Source organism: Dendrobates tinctorius, unplaced genomic scaffold (genome assembly GCF_039654945.1).
Source record: "Dendrobates tinctorius isolate UK_male_01 unplaced genomic scaffold, ASM3965494v1 ptg000069l, whole genome shotgun sequence".
Taxonomy (NCBI): Eukaryota; Metazoa; Chordata; class Amphibia; order Anura; family Dendrobatidae; genus Dendrobates; species Dendrobates tinctorius.
Window position 1 is genome coordinate 32,126,798 of NW_027361737.1, and position 25,455 is coordinate 32,152,252.

Genomic DNA, 25,455 nt, shown 5'->3' on the forward strand with positions numbered 1-25,455 from the left:
TGGTCATCAAGTTACCAAGAAGGTTATGACAAATGCATAAGTTTCTAGACTTGAGCGAATTGGTTCAGATTTGGTTCCGAATACAATCGGAATCGAATATTGTTTTTACAATATTCATTAAACACAGCCGAAAGTCATTACAGTCAATGGGAGTAGAAATTACCAAATATGTTCGAAACCGAACATAAGACATACATTCCGCACGAATATTGTTCAAATATGGCCCGAATATGTCAAAATCAGATTCGGGGACAAAATCCGAACAAATTCGCTCATCTCTATATTAGGACCAGTAGACTCCACGGGACTGGACAATGCCATGATGATGTTGGCTTCGGCAAACATTTTTGGTATAAAAGAGACAAAGCAATAACGGGTCACGGCCTCCAAAGCCAAAAATAACTGAGGCAGCAAAAAGTATCAGCACATTTTGAGTAGATTACATTGAGTTAAGACTCTTTGTGACATAACTAAAACTGCTATTCTCTATCTGCTGACACCCTTAATATCCAGCGCTCCACGAGAGCATTATAAAAGAAAAATACAAGTTTCATAATTATCAAAAATTGGTTTTGTACAGTGGGGAAAAAAGTATTTAGTCAGCCAACAATTGTGCAAGTTCTCCCACTTAAAAAGATGAGAAAGTCCTGTAATTGACATCACAGGTAGACCACAACTATGAGAGTCAAAATGAGAAAACAAATCCAGAAAATCACCTTGTCTAATTTGGCACGATTTATTTTGAAAATTATGGTGGAAAATAAGTATTTGGTTACCTAAAGCATGAGAGATTTCTGGCTCTCACAGACCTGTAACTTCTTCTTTAAGAGGCTCTTCTGTCCTCCACTCATTACCTGTAGTAATGGCACCTGTTTGATCTTGTTATCAGTATAAAAAACACATGTCCACAACATTAAACAGTCACACTCCAAACTCCAAAGAGCTGTCAAAGGACACCAGAAACAAAATTGTAGCCCTGCACCAGGCTGGGAAGACTGAATCTGCAATAGGCAAGCAGCTTGGCATGATGAAATCAACTGTGGGAGCAATAATAAGAAAATGGAAGACATACAAGACCACTCATAATCTCCCTCGATCTGGTGCTCTATGCAAGATCTCACCCCGTGGGGTCAAAATGATCACAAGAATGGTGAGCAAAAATCCCAGAACCACATGGGGGACCTAGTGAATGACCTGCATAGAGCTGGGACCACCGCAACAAAGGCTACCATCAGTAACACACCACGCCGCCAGGGACTCAGATCCTGCAGTGCCAGATGTGTCCCCCTGTTTAAGCCGGTACATGTCCAGGCCCGTCTGAAGTTTGCTAGAGAGCATTGGATTATCCAGAAGAGTGTTGGCACAATGTCATATGGTCTGAGGAAACCAAAGTAGAACTGTTTGGTAGAAACAAAACTCGTCGTGTTTGGAGGAGACAGAATGCTGAGTTGCATCCAAACAACACCATACCTACTGTGAAGCATGGGGGTGGCAACATCATGCTTTGGGGCTGTTTCTCTGCAAAGGGATAAGGACAACTGATCCGTGTACATGAAAAAATGAATGGGGCCATGTATCGTGAGATTTTGAGTGCAAACCTCCTTCCATCAGAAAGGGAAATGAAGATCAAACGTGGATGGGTCTTTCAGCATAACGAGCCAAGTACACCGCCAGGGCAACAAAGGAGTGGCTTCTTAAGAAGCATATGAAGGTCCTGGATTGGCCAAGCCAGTCTCCAGATCTCAACCCCATAGAAAACCTTTGGAGGGATTTGAAGGCAGTGTTGCCAGCGACAGGCCCAAAACATCACTGCACTAGAGCAGGGTTCCCCAACTCCAGTCCTCAAGGCCCACCAACAGATCATGCTTTCAGGATTTCCTTAGTATTGCTCAGGTGATAATTGCATCACCTGTGCAATACAAAGGAAATCCTGAAAGCATGATCTGTTGGTGGGCCTTGAGGACTGGAGTTGGGGAACCCTGCTCTAGAGGAGATCTCCAAGGAGGAATGGGCTAACATATCACCAACAGTGTGTGCCAACCTTGTGAAGACTTACAGAAAACGTTTGACCTCTGTCATTGCCAGCAAAGGATATAGAACAAAATATTGAGATGAACTTTTGTTAATGACCATATACTTATTTTCCTCTATAATTTGCTAAATAAATCTTGCCAAATCAGTCAAAGTGATTTTCTGGATTTGTTTTCTCATTTTGCCTCTCATAGTTGTGGTCTACCTATGATGTCAATTACAGGCCTCTCATCTTATTTAAGTGGGAAAACTTGCACAATTGGTGGCTGATTAAATAATTTTTCCCCACTGTATAATGTAAAGAAAAAAATAAATAAAAATAGGAAATCGTAAATTCCTCCATGTAAAATGCAGTGCTAAAGTCCTAAAGTGAGGGAGCCCTATAAGGGAGGGGAATAATCCAGTGTTAGTCTTGTAAATATCACCAGACGGTTAAAAGTACCGTATTTTAGAAAAACCCTTGATAGACCAGATATAAATAAATAATATAGTACAGTTCATTAGTAATTCAGGGCACCAGCTGGAGAAGATAAAGATGGCACCAGCCAAGAAAGTCACATTGTAATAGAGGCCTGCGAGCTGAGGAAGTGTAACCCGACCAAGGTCCACTGTCCGGACGAGAGGAGACGGAAAATACAATGACCACCCATGAGTGTTTCTGACAGATCTGTAGTGGCTTTATGTATCCAGGGTTTCATTAGGGCATCAGGAGAGCAATGTCAGGGGAACCCCCAAACTTTGTTGCCTTTTTTCAATCACACGACTCCATGATCCCATTGAGCTCCAGCTCCTGGAGAGTGTCTGGATAATCTTCACAAGCTGAACTTCTGTCCTTACAGAAAACGCAGCCCTGGAAAAGAATGTAAAACAGTGAATGACTGGGACAACAGAGACCAGGAAAAAAATCGAGAAGAAGGTAGAGGTCACACAAAACACACCTAAAAAAATAAGGAAAATGGGTGAAATGGCTCAAAATGGCACCAAAGGAAAAGCAAACAGAAGTAATCTGATTTTGAAGCTATGGGCAACTCCTCCATAGTAAAGGTTTGCATCAATGTTTTACAATATTGGAAATGGTTCATGAAACTATAAAGGGAACGTTCACATATGGAGAATTTGCGGTGTTTTCTGCACCAAAATTCAGAGTGGCTAAAGAAAAAAAGCTGCACATTTTACTCATGTCTTTACAGTGTTTTTCATCCATTCAAATGAATGAGTTAAAAAGCCCTGCAATGATGCTGAAAAAAATTGAAGTGCTGTGTTTCGGTAAAAACGCACAAATTAAGAGCAAAAAAAAGACCGTGTGTACATGAGATTTCAGAAATCGCACCAATTATGCTGGTACTTTGTTTTATACAGAATACTTAATGCAACATTTCAAAGCAAAAATGTGAACATGCCCCAAGTACAGACCAACCTAAAACCACTTCTTACTTCATACAAGGATGTTCCTAAATGAAAACTTGAGTAGGGATGCGTTTTTTCACCTCTAACCCCATCAATTAGTTATGGGTGCCCAGTTCTGCCAAGAGCTATAACCCTGGGGTGATGAATCCTGGCTCTCACCAAAACAGTATCCACTGGGATTTTTTGGCAAATCACTCCTGCTGCCTGCCTTGTACACCTAGTCCTACAGGTAGGTGTAGGCCACATATTTGGGGAAAGAAAAACTGGACTTTGTCAGGCACATCTTTAGGGCTGCAATGGCCACATCAATAGAGTTGTGCGAATTTGTTCGGATTCGGTTTCGAATACGATCGGAATCAAATATTGTTTTTGCAATATTCATCGAATACAGCCGAACGTCATTAGAGTCAGTGAGAGTAGAAATGACAGAATATGTTCGGAACCGATCAACAAACATATATTCGGCACGAATAGGGTACCAATATGGCACGAATATGGCAAATTCAGATTCGGCAACCGATTCCAAACAAATTCACTAAACTCTATATATCAACTCCAGGCAAAGACCTAATACAACTCTGGTCTCGGTCTCACTAACTTACATTAGTTGCAAGATGTCACATCCTTGTGTACCTGTGAGGTACACCTGGGGTGGACCCGCTAGACCGTGGCAACGAACCTCCCGGGGGCGAGCTGACCAGGTGGACCACCCCCTATACAGGGAGCGTTTGGGGCAAGCCCGCGGGTAACTATTACCACGGCAGCTGGTACCCTGGGAAGTAACGACAGACAGACAGCTAGAGCCGAGTTGGGGATACAGGACTGATGGTACCGGCTGGGAACCACAGGACAGACGGGCACGGCTTAGAGACACGAGACAGGTGGGCACGGCCTGGAGACACAGGACAGGCGGGCAAGGCTGGGAGACACAGGACAGGCGGGCACGGCTGGGAGACACAGGACAGGCGGGCACGGCTGGGAGACACAGGACAGGCGGGCACGGCTGGGAGACACAGGACAGGCGGGCACGGCTAGGAGACACAGGACAGGCGGGCACGGCTAGGAGACACAGGACAGGCAGGCACGGCTTGGAGACACAGGACCTAGGAGAGAGGAAAATGGAGAGGTGAACGAGCAACGGATGGACAGGACGCGATAGCGTGCATAGAGGGCGGCCAGAATCACTAGGGAAAAGCAGTGATACTCAGGCACCGCTGGCAGGAAGAGGCGGCCAGATATAGGGGCTAGTAGGAGGACTTCCGGGTCGTGACCTAAAGTGGAGGAGAAGCAGGCGCGCGTCCTCAGGAGGAGGAGGAGGAGGCGCGCGCATGCCCAGGCACAGTATGTGCGCGCGCCCGCCGAGCAGGAGGGGCGGGAGCGTGCACCCGGCGTGGTCCGGAAGACCGGACGGAGGAGACCGCCGGACGGAGAAGAGGAGCCGGGGAGGACCGCAGAGAAGACCGCGGCCGCCGGCGCAGAGGGGAGCAGGACACCGGAGGATGGGTAAGCTGCGGCCGGGAGGAGGCAAAGAGAGGAGTGCGCGGCAGCCGCCGCGTGACAGTACCCCCCCTCCTTACGCGCCTCCCTCCGCAGTCCGGAAAAAAACTTAGCCAAGATTCGAGGGGCCTGGATGTTCTCTTGGGGCTCCCAGGACCTCTCCTCGGGACCAAAGCCCTTCCAATCAACCAAAAAAAAGGTTCTCCCCTTTTGCTTCCTCATGGCCAAAATATCTTTAACCTCAAATACATCGTCTGCGGAGACGAGTGAGGGGCCTTAGAAAGGAAACGATTGAAGATGACTGGTTTTAGCAAGGACACATGAAAGGCATTAGGGACACGGAGAGAGGCAGGAAGCCGTAGTTTGTAGGAGACATCATTAATACGGGACAAGACCTCAAAAGGTCCAATATAACGGGGACCCAGTTTATGGGAAGGGATCTTGAGGCGAATAAACTTGGAGGCCAGCCAAACTTTATCACCAGGGTGATATGGCGGAGCATCCAGGCGTCTTTTGTCGGCGTGTCTCTTAACTCTGTTACGTACCAACTCGAGAGCGGCCTTGGTCTCCTGCCAGATCCTGGAGAATTCCCCGGTCAGAAGGTCAGCCGCCGGTACACCCGAGGCAGGGGGAACCGGAAGAGGTACACCAGGATGTTGCCCGTAGACGACAAAGAAAGTGGACTTGCCCGAAGACTCACTGACGTGGTTATTATAGGCGAACTCAGCCCACGGGAGAAGTTCAGCCCAGTCGTTCTGGTGGACATTGGAAAAATGCCGGAGGTAGTTCACCAAGCACTGATTTGTCCGTTCAGCCTGACCGTTGGACTGGGGGTGGTAAGATGAGGAGAAGTCGAGAGTGATATCCATTGATCTGCATAGGGCTCTCCAGAAGCGAGAGGTGAATTGGACTCCTCTGTCAGAAACAATATGTTGGGGCAGTCCATGAAGACGGAAGATGTGCTGAACGAAAATCTTCGCCAAGGCTGGGGCCGATGGCAAGCCGGAAAGAGGAACGAAGTGTGCCATCTTAGAAAACCTATCAACCACCACTAGGACGACAGTACAGTTGGCAGAGTGGGGCAGGTCCGTAATAAAGTCCATGGCAATGTGTTGCCAAGGGGACGAGGGTACTGGAAGCGGGTGTAGAAGACCAGAAGGCAGCTGCCTAGGCACCTTGATCTTGGCACAGGAGAGACAGGAGGCGACGAAATCCCAGACATCCTGGGGAAGAGTCGGCCACCAGTAGTAGCGGGACACCAGGAGAAGTGTCATCTTAAGCCCGAGATGGCCAGCCAGCTTGGAAGCATGTCCCCAGTGGAGGATTCGTCCTCGGTCCTTCTCCGGCACAAAAGTCTTGCCAGGTGGAGGTGAGAGAAGAGAAAGTGGTGCCACCGTGATGAGCCGGGATGGATCCAAAATATGCGTGGGTTCCTCTTCGACATCTGCGGGAAGGAAGGACCTGGACAAGGCGTCAGCTTTGAGGTTCTTGTTGCCTGGGCGAAAATGCAGGTCAAAATCGAATCGAGCGAAGAACAGAGACCACCTGGCCTGGCGTGGGTTGAGTCTCTGTGCAGACCGAAGATAAGCTAGATTCTTATGGTCTGTGAAGATTGTGAAGGGATGTGCGGCGCCCTCCAATAAGTATCTCCACTCCTCTAGAGCTAACTTGATGGCCAGCAGTTCTCGGTCCCCAATGGAATAATTCCGCTCTGGGGTGGAGAAGGACTTGGAAAAGAAGCCGCATGTAACGAGCCTACCGGAGGAAGATTTTTGAGACAAAACCGCTCCAGCTCCAGTTGCTGATGCATCCACTTCGAGGACGAACGGTTTGTTGACCTCAGGACGATGGAGTACGGGAGCCGTGGCAAATGCTCGTTTCAGAGATAGGAAGGCCTCCTCTGCTTCAGGAGTCCAGACGTGCGGGTTGGCTCCTTTACGAATCAAAGATGAGATAGAGCCGGCCAATGAGGAAAAATGAGGGATGAACTGCCGATAATAATTTGCGAAGCCGAGAAATCGCTGAACGGCTTTCACCCCTTGGGGACGTGGCCAGTTGAGCACGGCAGACACCTTCACCGGATCCATACGCAGGCCGGAGTCGGAGATGATATAGCCCAGAAATGGAAGGGAGGACTGTTCAAAGGCGCACTTCTCCAATTTGGCGTACAGGCGATTCTCCCTCAATCGGAACAGTACTCGGCGGACATCTCTTCTGTGGGTGGACAGATCGGGAGAGAAGACCAGGATATCGTCAAGGTACACAACCACACTGGAGTACAGAAGGTCTCGGAAAATGTCGTTCACAAATTCTTGAAAGACTGCGGGGGCGTTGCACAACCCGAAGGGCATGACGAGGTACTCGTAGTGTCCATCCCTGGTGTTGAAGGCGGTCTTCCATTCATCTCCGGAGCGAATACGGACGAGATTATAGGCTCCACGGAGATCCAATTTAGAAAAGATTCGCGCCCCTCGTAGCCGGTCGAACAGCTCGGGGATGAGAGGTAGAGGATATCTGTTCTTGATGGTAATCTGGTTAAGACCTCGATAGTCAATACAGGGGCGGAGAGACCCGTCCTTCTTCTTGACAAAAAAGAAGCCTGCCCCAGCGGGAGAAGATGACTTTCGGATGAAGCCTTTGGCCAAATTCTCTTGTACATATTCAGACATGGCCTGGGACTCGAGTGGACTCAACGGATAGATTCGCCCCCGGGGCGGAGTCGAGCCGGGTACAAGCTCGATGGGGCAATCATATTGCCGTTGCGGTGGAAGAGCCTCTGCCTCTTTCTTATCAAAGACATCCGAAAAAGCCCAATAGGCCGAGGGCAAATCCGCAGGGCCCGAGACAGGAGACGAGCATTTGAGGGGTTGTACTGGACGAAGACATCTAGTCTGGCAAACGCAGCCCCAGCGAAGAATGTCTCCGGTCCGCCAATCCAGGACAGGTTCATGCATCCTCAACCACGGAAGACCCAGGAGCAAGGTGTGGGATAGAGACGGCAGCACGAAGAAGGCTATTCTCTCACGGTGCAGGACCCCGATCTGTAATTCCAGCTCTTCAGTGACCAGCGTAACGGTCTCGCGCAAGGGAATGCCGTCGACTGAAGCTAACTGCCGGGGAACCTCCAAGGACCTAACAGGTATCCCCAATCTCTTCACCGCCTCGAGTTGGATAAAATTACCAGCAGCCCCTGAGTCAATATAGGCTAACTCCGAGAAACGTTTGGATCCCTGGATAAACAAAACAGGAAGGGTCAAAGGTAGAGAGGTGTCGAAGGCACCTAGGGAGGCCTCTCTTACCTGTCCTAGGCGGAGGAGTTTCCCGGCCTCACAGGGCAGGAACGTAGAAGGTGGGAAGCACTGCCACAATAGAGACAAAGGCCATGAGTGAGTCTCTCCTGGCGGCGTAGCTCTGCGGGCCTGAGTCGGTCAACCTGCATAGGTTCAGGGGCTGACGCCGAGGTGGAAGGCCGAGAGCGGGGAGGACTGCGTGTCGGAGGAGAAAACCGAGTGGGTCTTCTCTCCCTGGCGACCTCGCGGGAACGCTCCCGAAAACGCAGGTCAATTCGCGTTGCCAGCGAGATGAGATCTTCCAAAGACGTAGGCGTATCCCTGCCTGCCAACTCATCTTTGATTCGGGGCGACAAGCCACGCCAAAAAGCCCCTACCAGAGCCTCATTGTTCCATCCTAGTTCAGAAGACAACGTACGGAACTGGATGGCGTACTGTCCCACAGAGAGAGCACCCTGGCGAAGGCAAAATAAGGACTCGGTGGCGGAGACCAGACGGCCGGGTTCATCAAAGACCTTACGAAATGTCTCCAAGAAGGTTGCGAGCTGGGAGACTATCGGGTCATCTCGCTCCCACAAAGGATTCACCCAAGCCAATGCCTCACCCTCTAAGTGGGAAATCATAAAGGCCACCTTGGCCCGGTCGGAGGGATACTGCAGGGATGCCAGCTCGAAGTGCAACTGGCACTGGTTAATGAACCCCCGACAGAGTTTGGGATCTCCACTATAGCGTGGGGGTTTGGCCAAGCGGGGCAAGGACTGAGAAGCTGCCGCAGGCGCAGGGACAGCGGCCGCCGTCTGTAGAGCTAGAAGGCGGTTATCTACAGAGGCTATGTAGTTCAAAATATGGGCCTGGGTGTCGCGCTGCTGAGCAAGCTCCTGCTGTAAGCCGGAGATTTGGGAGGCAATCCCCGGATCGGAGGTTTGCAGAGATGAAAGTCTGGACTCCATTGACTTGAGGAACGACATGATCCTCGCCTGATTCTCACGAAGGAACAAAAGTTCCTTTTGGGTCGGGGTCGGGGTACCAGCGGGATCCATGGCCTGAGTATTCTGTGAGGTACACCTGGGGTGGACCCGATAGACCGTGGCAACGAACCTCCCGGGGGCGAGCTGACCAGGTGGACCACCCCCTATACAGGGAGCGTTTGGGGCAAGCCCGCGGGTAACTATTACCACGGCAGCTGGTACCCTGGGAAGTAACGACAGACAGACAGCTAGAGCCAAGTTGGGGATACAGGACTGACGGTACCGGCTGGGAACCACAGGACAGACGGGCACGGCTTAGAGACACGAGACAGGTGGGCACGGCCTGGAGACACAGGACAGGCGGGCACGGCCGGGAGACACAGGACAGGCGGGCACGGCTGGGAGACACAGGACAGGCGGGCACGGCTGGGAGACACAGGACAGGCGGGCACGGCTGGGAGACACAGGACAGGCGGGCACGGCTGGGAGACACAGGACAGGCGGGCACGGCTTGGAGACACAGGACCTAGGAGAGAGGAAAATGGAGAGGTGAACGAGCAACGGATGGACAGGACGCGATAGCGTGCATAGAGGGCGGCCAGAATCACTAGGGAAAAGCAGTGATACTCAGGCACCGCTGGCAGGAAGAGGCGGCCAGATATAGGGGCTAGTAGGAGGACTTCCGGGTCGTGACCTAAAGTGGAGGAGAAGCAGGCGCGCGTCCTCAGGAGGAGGAGGAGGCGCGCGCGTGCCCAGGCACAGTATGTGCACGCGCCCGCCGAGCAGGAGGGGCGGGAGCGTGCACCCGGCGCGGTCCGGAAGACCGGACGGAGGAGACCGCCGGACGGAGAAGAGGAGCCGGGGAGGACTGCGGAGAAGACCGCGGCCGCCGGCGCAGAGGGGAGCAGGACACCGGAGGATGGGTAAGCTGCGGCCGGGAGGAGGCAAAGAGAGGAGTGCGCGGCAGCCGCCGCGTGACAGTACCCTTCTACCAAGCGTTATTAGAGGGTTGTGTTGTGTATGCAGCGCCAAAACATTGTTTTTCCATTTAGTTTTGTAAAAATAATATATAGCATGCAGCTACTACAGTACTAAGGCTGCACCTACCTGGTTTACCCAAATTCTCCTCCCCACCAGAACGTTTGACCGGCTGCTCAGTAACAGAAGAACCACAATGTTTTGGGAACAGGCATCCACTGTCCATACTGACAGCACCATACCACCACTTTAGAGATAATTTGTCTAGAGAGACCCGTTTTAAAAAGTCTGTCTAGTGAAAACAAATGATCTACCCACAGTATAGGTGATAACTTGCTGATCGTTGGAGGTTCGACTGCTCGGATCCACACCTATCGGAAGGGACAGGTACTTGTATCCCAGTTACAAAATGGAACAGCAGGTCACATGCCCGACTGCGGCTCCATTGATTGTCTGTGAGGCCAAAAGGCCAAGTACATCGACCTGCAGCCCCATAGGAAATTAATGGATTGGTGGTCAAGCATGCGCAATAATGCTCCATTACAATAGAGATGAGAGTTCTGTTGACTGGTGAGGGTCCCATTAGGCAGACCCTCTCCGATCAACAAGCTATTACCTATTCTTTGCATAGGCGTTACTGGTTTTCCCTGGACGACCCCTTTAACAGTGTTTTTAATAGAATTACGAGTGCTGTGATAACTTGCCAATAGCAGGCGATTGGAATTTTACAATTACGGAATCTTGCAGCATTACTGGACCACTTCCAGGTGTAAGAATATTATGGAATTACTACTTAAGCAAAGTTCACAGAGTTTATCCTGAATCCAATATATACTCAGTAAGTAAAGCATGTGCATGGCCTAATCCCTTTGTGTACTACTTACAGATCACTCACCACCTGTCACAACCATGTGTACAGTCCGTACATTTCAGGATCTTTAATCCACACACAGATCTAAGTGTAGGCACTAGTGTTCTCAGCTCAGGAAAACCGTGTCCCAAAATTGTGCCGTCTCAGACAGACTCTTATTTCCAGAACAGACTTATCCCGCAGCCAATTATAGAATCTGCTGAGGACAATCCGATTAGCGAATTACCGAGCAGAACATTGTGTATAGTCCTGCTATATTCAGGCATCTGTCCAAACCTTACATCTTAATATTTCTATGAATTAATCACAGAGTAAAAAACATCAATCAAATGTTTGGTCATGCTTTATAAATCCGTTATTATTTGTGATGATGGTATACATAAATGTTCATGATCCCCTAATATACATTGCAGTAATGATTCGACTTCTTGTAGAAATTTCTCAGGTATGGAACAGTAGAGATAGGAGAACACGAACAGTAAAGTTCTTCGTCCGTACGGTACACTTACTGTTCGGGCACAGACACCGAACATGGACTTCTCCAGGAAGTCTGTGTTACTGTTCAAATTCGGCTGCTTTCACTGTTATTAGCGGCAGCAGGTGTCAGATGTTGGGATCAGTAGTCCCATCAGCTGACACCAATGACCGGAGGTAAAGTTTATACAGTGTGGGAACTGCAGGTCTCTGACCGGTGGGGACGATTTCACCGCTGACCAGAAGCGGTGTTTGCCTGGCAGCATGGCAAACACTGGATGTTCGGGCCCCCCAAGCAAGTGAATGGGGTCCGGGTACTGGTCTGGTACCCAAACTTTTCGTAAATTTTCGGCTGAACCCGCCCGACCCGAACATACAGGTGTCCGCCCATCTCTAGTGAACATAGCTTTAATTTTCTCAATTTGGATAAAGTTCATATTAACAAAATTCAAGATCAGGTGAGTTACACCCAGGCGTTCTTAGAGAGCTTTGTTATGTTATTTCTGTGCTTGTTTATTATAACTGGCTTCAGTGCTTGCAGAGCCTCTAATAACTGCCACAATGTCCATGGCCTGACGCAATCTAATATCGTACTCATGTTCAAAGAGATATGTTGGATGTCCAAAGCAATATTACAGCTTTCGTCTGAAAGGTGTTGTCCAATCTTGGACCTTTGCAGCATATAGCTATCATAGGTCGTAAATATCAGAAAATGTACTAGTTCTGATCACCACTTTTCATCCAAATCAATGGGCTGTGTGTAATTGAGGACAGGCCAGGCCCTCCATAACAGAAGATGATCTATACAATAATGGGGGAGCAGTTACAATGAAAGCACTGAATAGAGGTCCCTCTCCCTCATCTCAATTAACTTGGTTTTCTTAAAGGGAATGTATTAACAGAAAATGATCCATTTTAAGAGAAGCTGTTACTAGGTTTTCCCAATAAAAACTACAGCCACCACTTTATTATATTACAGCAGTCTAGCAACCTGCATGTAAGCCACCAAGCCTCAGTGCATAGCCCAAAAATACCATTTCTAATCCCCTCCTAAGGTGCAGTCAGGTCAGATAGCCATCGCTGGTCTTGCTCAGTGTCCTCTCTCTCCTTGCAGTTGCCATCCCCCTGCCCCACTTCACGTGGATTCAATGCCCCCAATGTCGTTTCTGCACAGGCATACTTCACTCTTCCCAGCACCTGCTTTACTTTTGTGTCATCAGCGCATTTTTGTCCTCTTCCTGTGCAGCATGGAAGAGCAAAGTCTCCTGTGCTGGAGAGACATTGGGCGTGCTGCATGGATGGCGTAGGACACGTCATCCACATGAAGCAACGCAGGAAGATGGCAAATGCGGACAGCGCAGAGATGTTGAGTTAGACCAACAATGCCCTACGAGGGGATTATTAAGGGTATTTTTGGGGCTATGAAGAGGGGATTATGGGCTTATATGGAGGTTGGTAGACTACTGTAAAAGAAGTGGTAAAGGTGGTGGACGTAGTTTATACTGGAAAAACCTGATGACAATTTCCCTTTAAATCAGGTTTTTGTGTTAAAAGGTTATTCTCAAGTTGTTAAATTGATTTAGTTATTTGGACAGCCTGAAAAAGCAAGTTCACAGTTGACTTTTCTGTCTGTGATCATTCTCCTGCAACGAGAAAACAAGGGCAGGGGCGCAGACATAGGGCTTCACCTGGTATAAATCAATTAAAATATAAAAGTACTCTGGAGTACTCACCCTTTATGGGTTGTGTTCAGACACAACCACTCTCAACATTTGTTGCAGTCGTATAGCTGCTGCAGAGCTCGTGCAGGTGGACAGCGTCCACTAGGTATCATAAGTTGAGGATCCAAGAAAAGCACTTCTGAGCATCCGCGCTGCTTTAGTGATAAGAATTCTTCAGAAATCCATATAAATCTTTCAAGTTCTTTATTATATGTACTACAGAAACTACGCGTTTTGAGGTGACAAACCGCACCTCTTCTTCAGGTTACTCTGTACTGGAACCTGAAGAAGAGGTGCGGTTTGTCACCTCGAAACGCGTAGTTTCTGTAGTACATATAATCAAGAACTTGAAAGATTTATATGGATTTCTGAAGAATTCTTATCACTAAAGCAGCGCGGATGCTCAGAAGTGCTTTTCTTGGATCCTCAACTTATTCTGCAACGAGAAATTTTATCTTTCATAGTGTACAGCAGGTTCCCATGGAGCTTGGCCAATAATGCCAGCTCATACCCTGGCTAACGTAGTAGCTATATGCTACGAGAGGGGTTAACTACGAACATCCCATCCACCCCTCTCCAGCCTTATCTAATATATAAAGCTCAATGTGTGTGTGTGTGTGTGTGTGTGTGTGTGTGTGTGTGTGTGTATGTGTGTCCGGGATTGGCATCCGCACCTTCGCAGCTACAGCCACAAAATTTGGCACAGTCACACGTCTGGACCCCGAGAGCGTCATAGGCCATGCTGTGAGGCAAAATTTTAACCCTGCGCGTTCCAATTCACCAAACAATTTTGCCCCTATCTACATAATGGGGAAAAAATGTGTGTGTATCAAGCCCCGCCCCTCATTATGATGTCATAATGGTTGCCATGGTGACGCTGATGTCATAATAGGTTGCAATGGCGAAGATGCTGTCACAATGGTTGTCATGGTGACGATGATGTCATAAGTTGCAATAGTGACAGTTATGTCATAACGGTTGCCATGGTGATGATGATGTCATAATGGGTATATTGGCACGGGACTATGGGATGGAGGATGTGTGATGGGTATATGGGCACTGGACTATGGGATGGAGGATATGTATGACGGGTATATGGGCACGGGACTCTGGGATGGAGGATATGTATGATGGGTACATGGGCATGGGACTATGAGATGAAGGATGTGTGATGGGTATATGGGCACTCGACTATGGGATGGCGAATATGTATGATGGGTATATGGGCATGGGATTATGGGATGGAGAATATGTATGAGGGTATATGGGCACTCGACTATGGGATGGAGGATAAGTATGATGGGTATATGGGCACAGGCCTATGGGATGGTGAATATGTATGATGGGTATATGGGCACGGGCCTATGGGATGGTGGATATGTATGATGGGTATATGGGCACGGAACTATGGGATGGAGGATAATTATAATTTGTTATAACTAACCACAGTTAGTTACTATGCCCGGGCAGCGCCGGGCTCTTCAGCTAGTATTTTATAAAATCGTTCATTTTTTTTCATGTCACAATTGAAAAAAAAAAATATATATACATATATCTTACACTGTTCACACTAGCCACTGAGGCTATTAGACCTATACTTCTTGTCCTTCCAGAAGTCTTTTCTGCAACCTCGTCATCCATATACGATGTCACAGTCCACCCTGCTTGCCCTCCTTTTACAATGACCTCTCCTCGCCTCAAGATGGTAACCAGATGCTTGAATAAAAATTAGCATCTGACACAGTCTATGTACATGTGCATTTTCCGACAGGCCAGTATGATGCTATAATATCCCCATAGGCCAGATGAGAAAATTGCAGATCATACAAACACAAGTAAACACACATAAATTAGCAAAAAGGTTTACAAAACACATTCCCTTTAACTAGGCAAGCCTTTAAACTATGTTAACTCACCGTGACCTGTACTGCCCATGGAAGGCCTCCTCTTTGCATCCATGGATGAATCTCTCCTAGTTCCTTCTTCTGATCATCTGTAAAACGTGGCTGAAGCTTCTGCATAGATTTCAATCTGTCACGATCTTTTTTCAGAACCACATTAATGTCTCTATTGTTGGGAGACCAGAATATACAAAACATTAACACAAATGCCAGATTTGTCCTAGGTTGTTCACATTTTTTTTTTTTAAACAATTTGACTGCAAAGACCCCAAGGACAGCGAGCTCTAGACTACAGAGACCAAAGAGCACGTCTAAACCACAAGAGTAAGGCCATGTTCTCATGTCCAGTGCTCACCTCCATTTTTGGGAGATTTTTTTGGCATGACAACATAGGAAAATAAAATTATCTACTACAGGATTCCAAAAAATAGGTCTTCCAGCTAGAAGACGTTAGTTACTTACCGGCAACGGGATTTCTCAGAGCCCATGATGGCACCACGGAGAGATGAGACCTGCCCTTCAAGGACAAGAAACAGACAGATAAAAAGGGTGGTACCTCTCTCCCGCATCAGTTGTTTACAGAGCACGAAAGGACCTCCAGGTTAATAGCACAATATTCAGCATTACTATGAAGCTTAACAGGAACACCATGTGACTACATATAAGTGTGCACACCCACACGTGAAGGGAGGGAATGTACGGGTGCCGTTATGGGCTCTGAGAATTCCCGTTACCGGTAAGTAACTACGTCTTTCTCCTTCCCTCATGACGGCACCACAGCAAAAATTGCAGAGAAATATCATTAGGGAGGGACCGCCGCTTCCAGAACCCTTCTACGAAAAGGTCTGAAGTGTCATGATCCCAGTGCAGGTTTTTGAGCTGCACACCGGGGGTTAATGTCTGGAGCTCTGTGCAGGTTTTGACCTGCACACTTGGGGTTAATGACTGTGGCCTCTTTTTGGTTCTGGGAGAGCTTCATAAACCCCTGGGTAGCTTCAATCCCTGCCAGTTATACTTTTGCCTTTGGCCTAGTGTGCTGACCCCCGTGTGCCTGTTTGTTGCTATAGCTTGTTTATATGGTTCTGACCCGGCTCTGTTTCCCGTTGTGAGTTTGCCTGTTGATTTTGTACTGCGTTATCTGTGTATGACTCATTGCCTGTGACCTGACTACTCTCTGCTCGCCCCCTTTGGTACCTTGCAGCTATCTCTGTGTATGACTCATTGGCTACGTCCTGACTATTCTCACTGTCTATGCTCCTGGGTAACTTTGTCTCGCAGTTACTCTGCTAGGAATTGTCTTGCAGCTCCTAGCTCTGTGGAGTTTAGGCCACGCCCCCAGCAGTCACGTGCTTCAGGTCCTGCGGCTCTGAAGTACGCATCTATTCGGTTGCTGCCCGCTCCACAGGTAGCTTTGAGCACGCTTTCGCTTTACTCAGGACACGCACACTGGCTCAGTGAGCAAGTTCAGTGCGGTGTCTCTGACATGAAGAAGAGGCTAGGTCCAGCCAATAGTGATTGAAGAATGCAGAGGGGGGAAGACCACGTAGCGGCTCTACATATCTAATCTATTGAGGCACCGGCTCTTTCTGCCCAGGAGGCTGCCACTGCCCTCGTCAATGAGCTTTCAAGCTCTTCGGGGCGGCCTCTCCACATGAGTATGACAGGGCGATGGCGTCTCTTATCCATCTTGCCAGCATGCCCTTAGAAGCTTTTTACCCCTTTCGAGGTCCCTGAAAGCACACAAGGGGAGACCTATCCTTCCTACATACTTGTGTGGCCGCTAGTAAAAAAAAGGGGGGAGAAGCCACCGCTGCTTGTGGTCAGAATGCAATATATAAAGTGCATATGCACATATTTATTTCTAACTGTATTTCAAAATGAGACATTTAGCAAAAAATTGATCAATCATTTGAGCCACCCCGCCACAGCAATCTCATATGGGGCAGTCCTACTTTACATTTTTTATATTCGCTTGTGCCATTGCAGCCTCCTAAATGTATTAAAAGCAAGACCATATTAAATGCACACTGTACCTGAAGCGTTTCTGAATCACTCCCATGAAGCCAGAAAAGGTGAGCGCAGATAATGGCCAACCAGATCCAGACAGACATTTCAGGTTTAACCTCCACACTCTCCTGACCAGCAATCACAGATGAAGGGCAATACAGGCCCAGAAAAAACGGCGAACATAACCCAGCGTGCACGGCAACCATGGTGGTCAGTCACAAACCAACATGAAGTAAAAAAAAAGGGAGGAGAAGGCAGACCTGCTTGTGGTCAGAACGCAATACATAAATTGCATATGCACATATTAATTTCTAATTTCATCTGTGATTGCTGGTCAGGAGAGTGTGGAGGTTAGACCTGAAATGTCTGTCTGGACCTGGTTGGCCTTTATCTACGCTCACCTTTCTGGCTTCATGGGAGTGATTCAGTTAGAAATTAATACCTAGCCGATGCCTTGCTGAATCTGGATATCCACAGATACCTAGCCAGGTTGCAATTGTATAAGGCCCCTAATTCTGCGACTTGAACCTTTAAAGTGTTTGTAGCAAGGCCCTGTTCCAACCCCATCTGTAGAGATTCTAAGACGACGGTTAGTGGACCCCTCCTTCTAACCTGGAACCTAAGCTGAAAGGAACTTTCGCCATGTTTTCCCATAAAGATTGGTGGTTAAGGGTTTCCTACTTTGTAGCAACGTGGAGATTAATTTTGGGTAAAATCCTTTATCCCTCAGGAGAGCCCTCTCAAATTCCAAATATCACGCTGTCATGTGCAAGATTGTTACCTCCCTGGGAAATAAGGTTCGGAAGCTCCAGAAGTACCCAGGGGTCGGAGATGGACATCATCCTCAGCCAAGAAAACCAAGTTCTCTTTGGCCAGAAGGGGGCTATTGAGATCACTTTTTCCCTGTCTTCCCAGATCTTCCTCAGAACCGCTGGAATCGGGGCAATTGGAGGAAAAGCATAGGCTAGATGGTGGTCTCATGGAAACATGAAGGCATTTAACGCTATGGGGTTCCCTTTTGGGTCTATTGAGCAGAATGTTTCTACTTTCCTGTTCTGACTGTTGGTGAATCGATCTATGGAAGGACGTCCCCACCTTTCTTCGATCTGATCGAACACTGACTAATTCAGTTCCCACTCGCCCTGTCTCAGCTGGGTCAGACTCAGGAAGTCCGCTCTCCGATTTTCTGTCCCTCTTATGTGGAGTGCAGATAGAGACCCCAAGTTACCCTCAGCTAACTGAAAAATGGACTGTCACTTCCATGAGAGGGCAGGACAGGGTTTCTCCGTGGTGGTTTAAGTATGCTACCACCATCCAGTTGTCTGAGAATACTATTATGTGGTGTCTAATGTCCTCTGTCCAGACCCCTTAAGCTATCTGGTCGTTATGTGAGCCCCCCAACCTCCTGGGGCTTGCGTCTGTTGTCCGAACCTGAGAGACTGGAATCACCCATGGAATACCCTGGGTTAAGTTGTCTATCCTCATCCACCATTCTAAAGAAAGTGCTGTTTCGATGACAAGGTTAGCGGACCTTCTAGCTCCCTTTTAGAGAGTTTTCGGCTGATAAAATTTCCCACTGCAAATCCCTGGTGTGTGTCTGAGCCCACTAAACGGCCAGGATACAGGCAGTCATGGAACCTAGGAGGGACATTGCTTTCCACAAAGCCGTAGAGGGGAGGTCCCTTATCCGAGATATCAGAGCTATGATCTTCTGAACTTTCTCTGCCGGGAGGTGACACTCCTGTTTTTTTGAATCTAGTATGATACTCAGATATTCCTACACTTGCTTCGGCACAGTTTTGGATTTCTTTAGATTCAAAAGCCAGCCTAAGTTCATCAAGGAATCCATGACTTTCTCTAGTTGGTTCTTGCAATGGTGGAGAGTTGACTGTTATCAGAAAATCATCCAGGTATGGAACAATTAGGATATCTTGTTCCCTCAAGTGTGCCATTACTTCTGCCACTATCTTGGTGAACACCCATGGAGCTATGGCTAGATCAAATGGGAGGGCGGGGAACTGAAAGTGCTTTACTACCCCTTTTATCGGGACTGCTACCCTGAGAAATTTCTGATCGTCTCTGTGGATGGGGACGCGATAGTAGGCGTCCTTTAGGTCAAGAACAGTCATGAAGCAGTCCGGAAACAGCATTTTTACAGACGTTTTTAATGTTTCCATTTTGAAGGTTTGAACCTTCAATAACTTGTTCAGTTTCTTTAGATTTATGACTGTCCTGAAAGTTCCATCTGTTTTTTTTTTCTCAGGTACAGAGGGGAGTAGAATCCCGCACCTTTTTCCCTCTAAGGGACCTTCCGAAGGACTGCTTTCCCCATCAGCCCAAGAACCTCCTGCTCTAAGGCTAGTTGCTCTTCATTTGAAGATCTAGGGGGTGTCACAACGAAATTTGGTTGGGGAGATGAGTGGAATAGAAATTTTAGACCTGCTTTTATTAGGGCCAAGATCCAGCAGTTGTTGGATATTTTTTCCCAGGCCAGGAGAAAAAGATAACATTCCCCCACCTGAGGAAAACCTTCATTGGGATGGCTTCTTGCAGTCATTGGGGGGTCTGTTGAACAAGAATCATTTGGTTTTCCCCTTCTATCCTCCCACTTATCTGGGTTCCTGGGGGGGGGGGGCTAACTTCTGGTAAATTTCCTACTCTGAAAGGACTTCCTATAAGAGGTGCTCGAGAGGACAGGGAAGCTTTTTTTTTATAATCCCCTGCTTTATCCAGAATATAATCAAGCTTAGGACCGAATAACAATTTGCCCTCACAGGGAATGGAGAATAGTCTTGACTTTGTTTGGCGATCTAGTGGCCAACATGTCAACCAGAGGGCTCATCAGGATGCTTTAGAAAAAACTGCCAATCTGGCTGCCAGCCTGACCGAGTCCACAATGCATCAGCCAAGAAAGCAGCTGCCCCTTTCATTACTGAGATGGAGTATAGAATAGCATCCCTAGATGTTTTCTTTCTCAGCTGTGATACCAGCTGATCTGCTCCGGATTTTTCCGTGCGTATTTTGCTAAATCCGCAGGTAAAATGACCTGCGTTTTACCTGCGGATCCTATAATGGAGCAGGTGTAAAAACGCTGCGGAATCCGCGTAAAGAATTGACATGCTGCACAGCATTTTTTGTTTTACATTGGATAAAATGGTACTGTACACCGCAGCAGAATCAGCTGCGGATCCACAGGGCCAAATCCGCTGCGGATCCGCGGCAGAATCCGCAACATGTGCACATAGCCTCATTGAGGGTGTTTCCTCTAAGGGAAAACAGCTATGACCTCCCCTGCCCCTGGATGAAAATAAAGATGATGATGATGATGATGATTCGGACATATCTGAGCCCTCTTCTTCATCCTCAAAACTGTTAGACCCGGACTCAGAGGACCAGCCCATGGACTTCCACTGTTTTTTTCCACCCCTAATCCTGAAGGGTTCTTAAGGAATCTTCTACCTGTGACTTTATTATGGACCTCAGCTCTGAGGCAAACTTTGGGGTTTCTTCACAGATTGTTTGCTCTATACAAGAGCTGCAGAGACTATTTTTCCACACTTTTCCTTCCCTGAAGAGAAGAGAAAAAGGGCGGGGACACTAATTATAAGGTGATCTTTCACGTAGATCACTTACCATTCTGATGGAAGAAGGGGTTAGGAAGAGGAACCATTCTTGTCGATGGGTTCTCTCTTGGGTTCAACAACACACTGGAGTCCTTGCTGCGCTGGGACGATCTGTTGATGTCCCGCTTGTTTCTAGTTTTTCTGTCGCTGCGACCTCAGCTGCTGCTGGGGTGGTGACAGTGTCAGCACCTCCTGGTGCTCCTGCTCACTCATGACTGGAGGGGGGAGGGGGAGGAAAAACTGCCCAAGCTCGATCATCATAAGCACTCGCCTAGTGCTTTCTGGTGGTAAATAAGCCATGGCACTCCCCCCGCCTGTACCACCTCCGGCACACCTGCAGCAGATTGGTGTCAGCAGTGAGATCTACCATTCTAGATGCCCACCCCCATAGGGACGCCCCTGGGAGGGGGTGTATGTACAACGTGGGCAAACGGCACCTGGGACACTCACATCGCCGGCGAGGATGAGCTCACGTGCCGACTAGATTCCCTGTCATGCCTTGTGGTGTTGCGTCCCTGTGCGCTGCCTCTCCTTGCACACCCTAGAGGCCGGCCCACTGACCCCAGCAGTGGCGCCTCAGGACATCACGCCAGCCGAGACAAGGAACCCCCCCTGCTAGAATCGGTCTGGCCTGGCATCCCACAACCATCTCTTCTGGCACTCAGGCATGCCTTCCCTTTACAGGTACTGTAGGTTCCCCGTCAATGACAGGAAACCAACTGATGTGGGAGAGAGGTACTGTAGGTTTCTGGTCCTTGAAGGGCGGATCCCCACTCTCTGTGGTGCTGTCATGGGGGAAGGAGAAAAAACACAAAACAAAATGTAGTTCGTCTAGCCAATACTTTTTTTTACATTGAAGTCTGTGGAAAACAAATCACAATAGATGCTCATCTTAGGTCATCCATCAATGGATCAGTTTTTTTTCAGCACTGCCCATGTCCAGAACAGTGGAAGTGTATAAACACTCCACTAGTAAAAAATGATCTGATACAAAAGGAAAAATGATTGATGCAAAACGTAAACTAAAGTGCATGTGCTTTTGATGCATTTTTTAACAAATTCAATTTATTTTTAATACTGAATCCAATGCAAATGAAAGACAACTGGACATGTGAACAGAGCCTTATGCTCCATAACCTACACTCCTACAGAGATCATCGCAGTGAAATGTATAGAGAACGTGATGGCGGCTCGGGTCTAAGTGATCGGCTGCACAATGGAAAATATATAACTTCTACATTTCCACCAGTTCACCCAAGTTTACCTTATAGGGATTTGGTAGGTCATCATAACGTCTTCATTAGCATTGGCCATGAGAAGCCACATTGGATCTTGCAGGACATACTTCATAACAGACTCGCCATTTCGAAATGTCGAACCCTTTGCTTTCTGATTGTTCTCTGAAGAATCAATGCTTCCAAAATACTTGCTGCTATGACTGGTCTGGCTACTTCCTGCAAGCAAAAGAGGCAAATTGGAGCATCATAATGAACAAATGAATAAATACTAAACTAAATATTGCTCTTGCCTGGCAAAATGGCCACATCAGGTCAAGTGATTTTGCTGCTAATGTTACGGACCCACCTGTTTGACTGCCAGATGTGCCATTCCCATTGGATCCCGATGTTAGCGATTCTGAAGATGAACCCGAGCACATCCCAGAGCATACGTCGTCTTGGAGAAGTATATCCATTAGGTCACTGCCCGTAGACAGAGCGTCACTTGTGTGTTCATTGGGGGCAAATGTTGTCTGTGCAACAGGCTGAAGGGTTAGAAACAGAAAATGAAGGATATGAGTCTTTGATCTGGAAATCTAAAGTCTGTTCTGAATAAATGTGCTACAATTGTGTTGTAAGTACCAAGTCTAGATCTTCACAAGGCTGCGGCATAAATGTACTGTTCACAGCACATCCGACACCGGCGCACCCCTCTGAGCGATCTGCCTTTTGAGACTCCTCCAACTGCAGCAAATTGAGTTGTAGGGGAGAGCTGCAGCGAGACAGGAAAAGAGGGGGAGATGGAGGATCTCGTGGAGTGGATGAGCGAGAAATTCCTTCCTTCATCTTTGGTTCACTTGGAAGGGCTGAACACGAAAAAGGCTGCACTAGGCAATGGCTCTGCGCCGGCTGAGGGACACAGGATGGTTGCGGGACAGGGAAGTCATGATGTGCAGGAGTGAATACAGGTTGGGGGATAGGGAAGGTAGGTTGGGGGACAGGAAAGGTGGTTTGGGGAACAGGGAAGGTGGGAGTTGATGGTGGAAATGTTGCTTGTGGTGTATAAAAAGGCAGAGGTACCGGAAATGGATGTGAGGGTGGTGCCCCGGGATAAACATTGGGTGGCAGACTAGCTGGGTACATGTAATTTGGCAGCACAAGAGCTACCATGGGTGAAAGCAGTGGAGCAGGAAAAGGAGTCATATTGGATGAAGTTCCATTAGGCATTGGAATACCATTATCGTTTGGCACTGGGATCTGAGGAGAAGGAAAAACTGGCAAAGGATAAGCAGGCAACACTGGATAAGGTAGGGGAGGACAACTAGCATGGGATGTGTCCGACTGAGACCAAGCTGTAGTATTGAGCCCTAGAAGAGGGCAGCGATGGGCCTGGGGGACACCAGAACTGCTGCTGTCCCAGGATTCTGGCCGCACACGCTTCACTTTAGGCTTTCGTGTCTTTCCACCTCTTCTTCCAGCAATATCTGCTCCATGTGGAGCATGAGACCTCAAGACTTTAAAGGAAAGGAAAAACATTTATTAATCTCTCTCACCTTCGTATAGCAAAAAAATATATAAGACGCTCACAAATCAACTTATCCACAAGCATGTAACCTGCAAACCTCATCTCACTTTTAGGACTTACCTCGTGGCTTCTCATGCATGTAGGTGTTGCACCGAGTCTGGAAGGCACTAAGCCGCTTTACATCCATAAAATCACTGAGAAAATCATTCTCCTCCTTCTGCGTGTGAGCTACAAGCACTTCTTTAGTTAACCCAAGCGGTTTATAAGGCTCCTTTCCGGTATTACCCAGTGGAATTGGTGGGGCGTCGGAATGTGACTGCCCGTCCTCCAATTCTATCGAGACACAAGAGCAGGTAAATTAGAAACTGTGATACATGCAAGTGTGAAAACAGCTCAGTCTGACAACCTTATAGAAATGCTCAGCCGGTCTATTATCTATGGAAAACACCCTTGGCTGTGTAGTCCAGTTTCAGTCCTCCTCCTTTATAAAGCCCACCAGCACAGACCCCCATGCCGTGCACTCCAGCGCCTGACTGAGGACTCTACTAATGAGATATATCAGGAATGCAGTTTGGTTTTATCAGCTCTAATTAGAGGTCTGCTTGACCAGATACAAAGGAAAACATGCAATTACTTCATTTCCGCCCAGGACACCCCCAGATATGACAATACTGATCTCTAACAAGCAATCGATAAAGCAGAAAAAGCCTAAATTCATTCTAATCATACAGAGGACACATCCAGACAACCGATGTAACCAAACATTAAGCCGTAGAAAGATTATGCGGCACTTGTACTGCAGCCGTCATTTCCATTAGACTCTTAAAGGGGTTTTCCGGCTTCACCATTCTGATCGCCATCAGAGTGCCTGTATGCAGAACAAGTCATTCATCTGGTAGCCCAGTGATTGTCTGCAGAGCTGCTGACATGAAGTCACCGCCGCAGCCAATAGCCAATCACTGGAGATGCAGTGCTGGACCATGTGAGATCAAAGGGAACCTGTCACATTGTACATGCAGACTGATCTGCAGACAGCATGGTATGAAGGAGAAGCCGAGCAGCATGATATATAGGGTTGTTAAATAAGAAAACTCAGTATTTTTAGGTTGTTCATTGAAATCCCAGGTGTTATTTTGTATGAGTCCAGTGGGCGGTCCTATCCAGTGACAGCTGTCAATCACTGGATAGGACCGCCCACTGGACTCATCTATACACACCAGGGATTTCAATGAATAAAATGCAGGTTTCACGGAAACTTCTCATAAAAAAAAAAATTGTACATCAATCTGATTATGTCCTCCTGCTCTATGACATCCTGCCAGCAGATCAGGTACTATTTCCAACATCACAGGTTCCACTTAAGTAATAACTGATGTTATTTTTCACAGCGGCACATTGGTGGCGAGCAGGGATGATGCCGGAAAACCCCTTTAACCAGTCAGCATATTAGACACGAGATCAGGGTTTCCATTCACCCCTGCAGTATTAATGACGATAAGAAACATCCAGCCAGCTCTCCTCCCGTCTGTAGAAGAAGACACTTGCATGAAATGACATTGTGAATCCTAACAATGTTGTGGCTCATCTATATATATAAAACTGAATGTATGTATGTGTGTATCACCAACCAAACACAAAGCAGCTTTCATTTCGCCAGAGCTGTTCAAAAGAAGCTGAGCTGTGATTGGTTGCTATGAGCAAGTTTTCCCACTTGACAACACCTCAGCAGACACTGACTGGGTGGGAGAAATCTGGCATCCCTGGGAACATAAGCTCCCAGCCACTGTCTGCCCCACAGAAAGGAGCACAGAGCACTTTGGTTTTGACCCCAGGCCTCTCTTAAAGGGATCCCCGGTATGGAAGTTAAAACCGTTTCACTCAGCTCTGTGGTTCTGAGCCCAGGGTCTCTTAAAGGGATCATTGGTATGGAAGTTAGGGCAAATCC

General features: G+C 47.8%; 1 protein-coding gene across 2 annotated transcripts in view; it reads right to left on the reverse strand.

Moving 5' to 3' along the window:
* Nucleotides 1-2,266: 2,266 nt before the first annotated feature.
* LOC141095335 (period circadian protein homolog 2-like) overlaps nucleotides 2,267-25,455 on the reverse strand; it is a 112,559-nt gene continuing 89,370 nt past the window's right edge. Inside the window, exons 18-23 of one of the 2 annotated variants that reach the window (XM_073581307.1) lie at nucleotides 23,631-23,843; nucleotides 22,628-23,499; nucleotides 22,353-22,530; nucleotides 22,033-22,222; nucleotides 15,154-15,304; nucleotides 2,267-2,881 (exon numbers count right to left, since the gene is read on the reverse strand). In XM_073581307.1, coding sequence (XP_073437408.1) covers nucleotides 2,783-2,881; nucleotides 15,154-15,304; nucleotides 22,033-22,222; nucleotides 22,353-22,530; nucleotides 22,628-23,499; nucleotides 23,631-23,843 — 1,703 coding nt within the window. In that variant the 3' untranslated portion in view covers nucleotides 2,267-2,782. Of the gene's footprint in view, nucleotides 2,882-15,153; nucleotides 15,305-15,600; nucleotides 15,656-22,032; nucleotides 22,223-22,352; nucleotides 22,531-22,627; nucleotides 23,500-23,630; nucleotides 23,844-25,455 lie in introns of those variants that run through there. The other variant, XM_073581308.1, reaches the window with a different exon arrangement.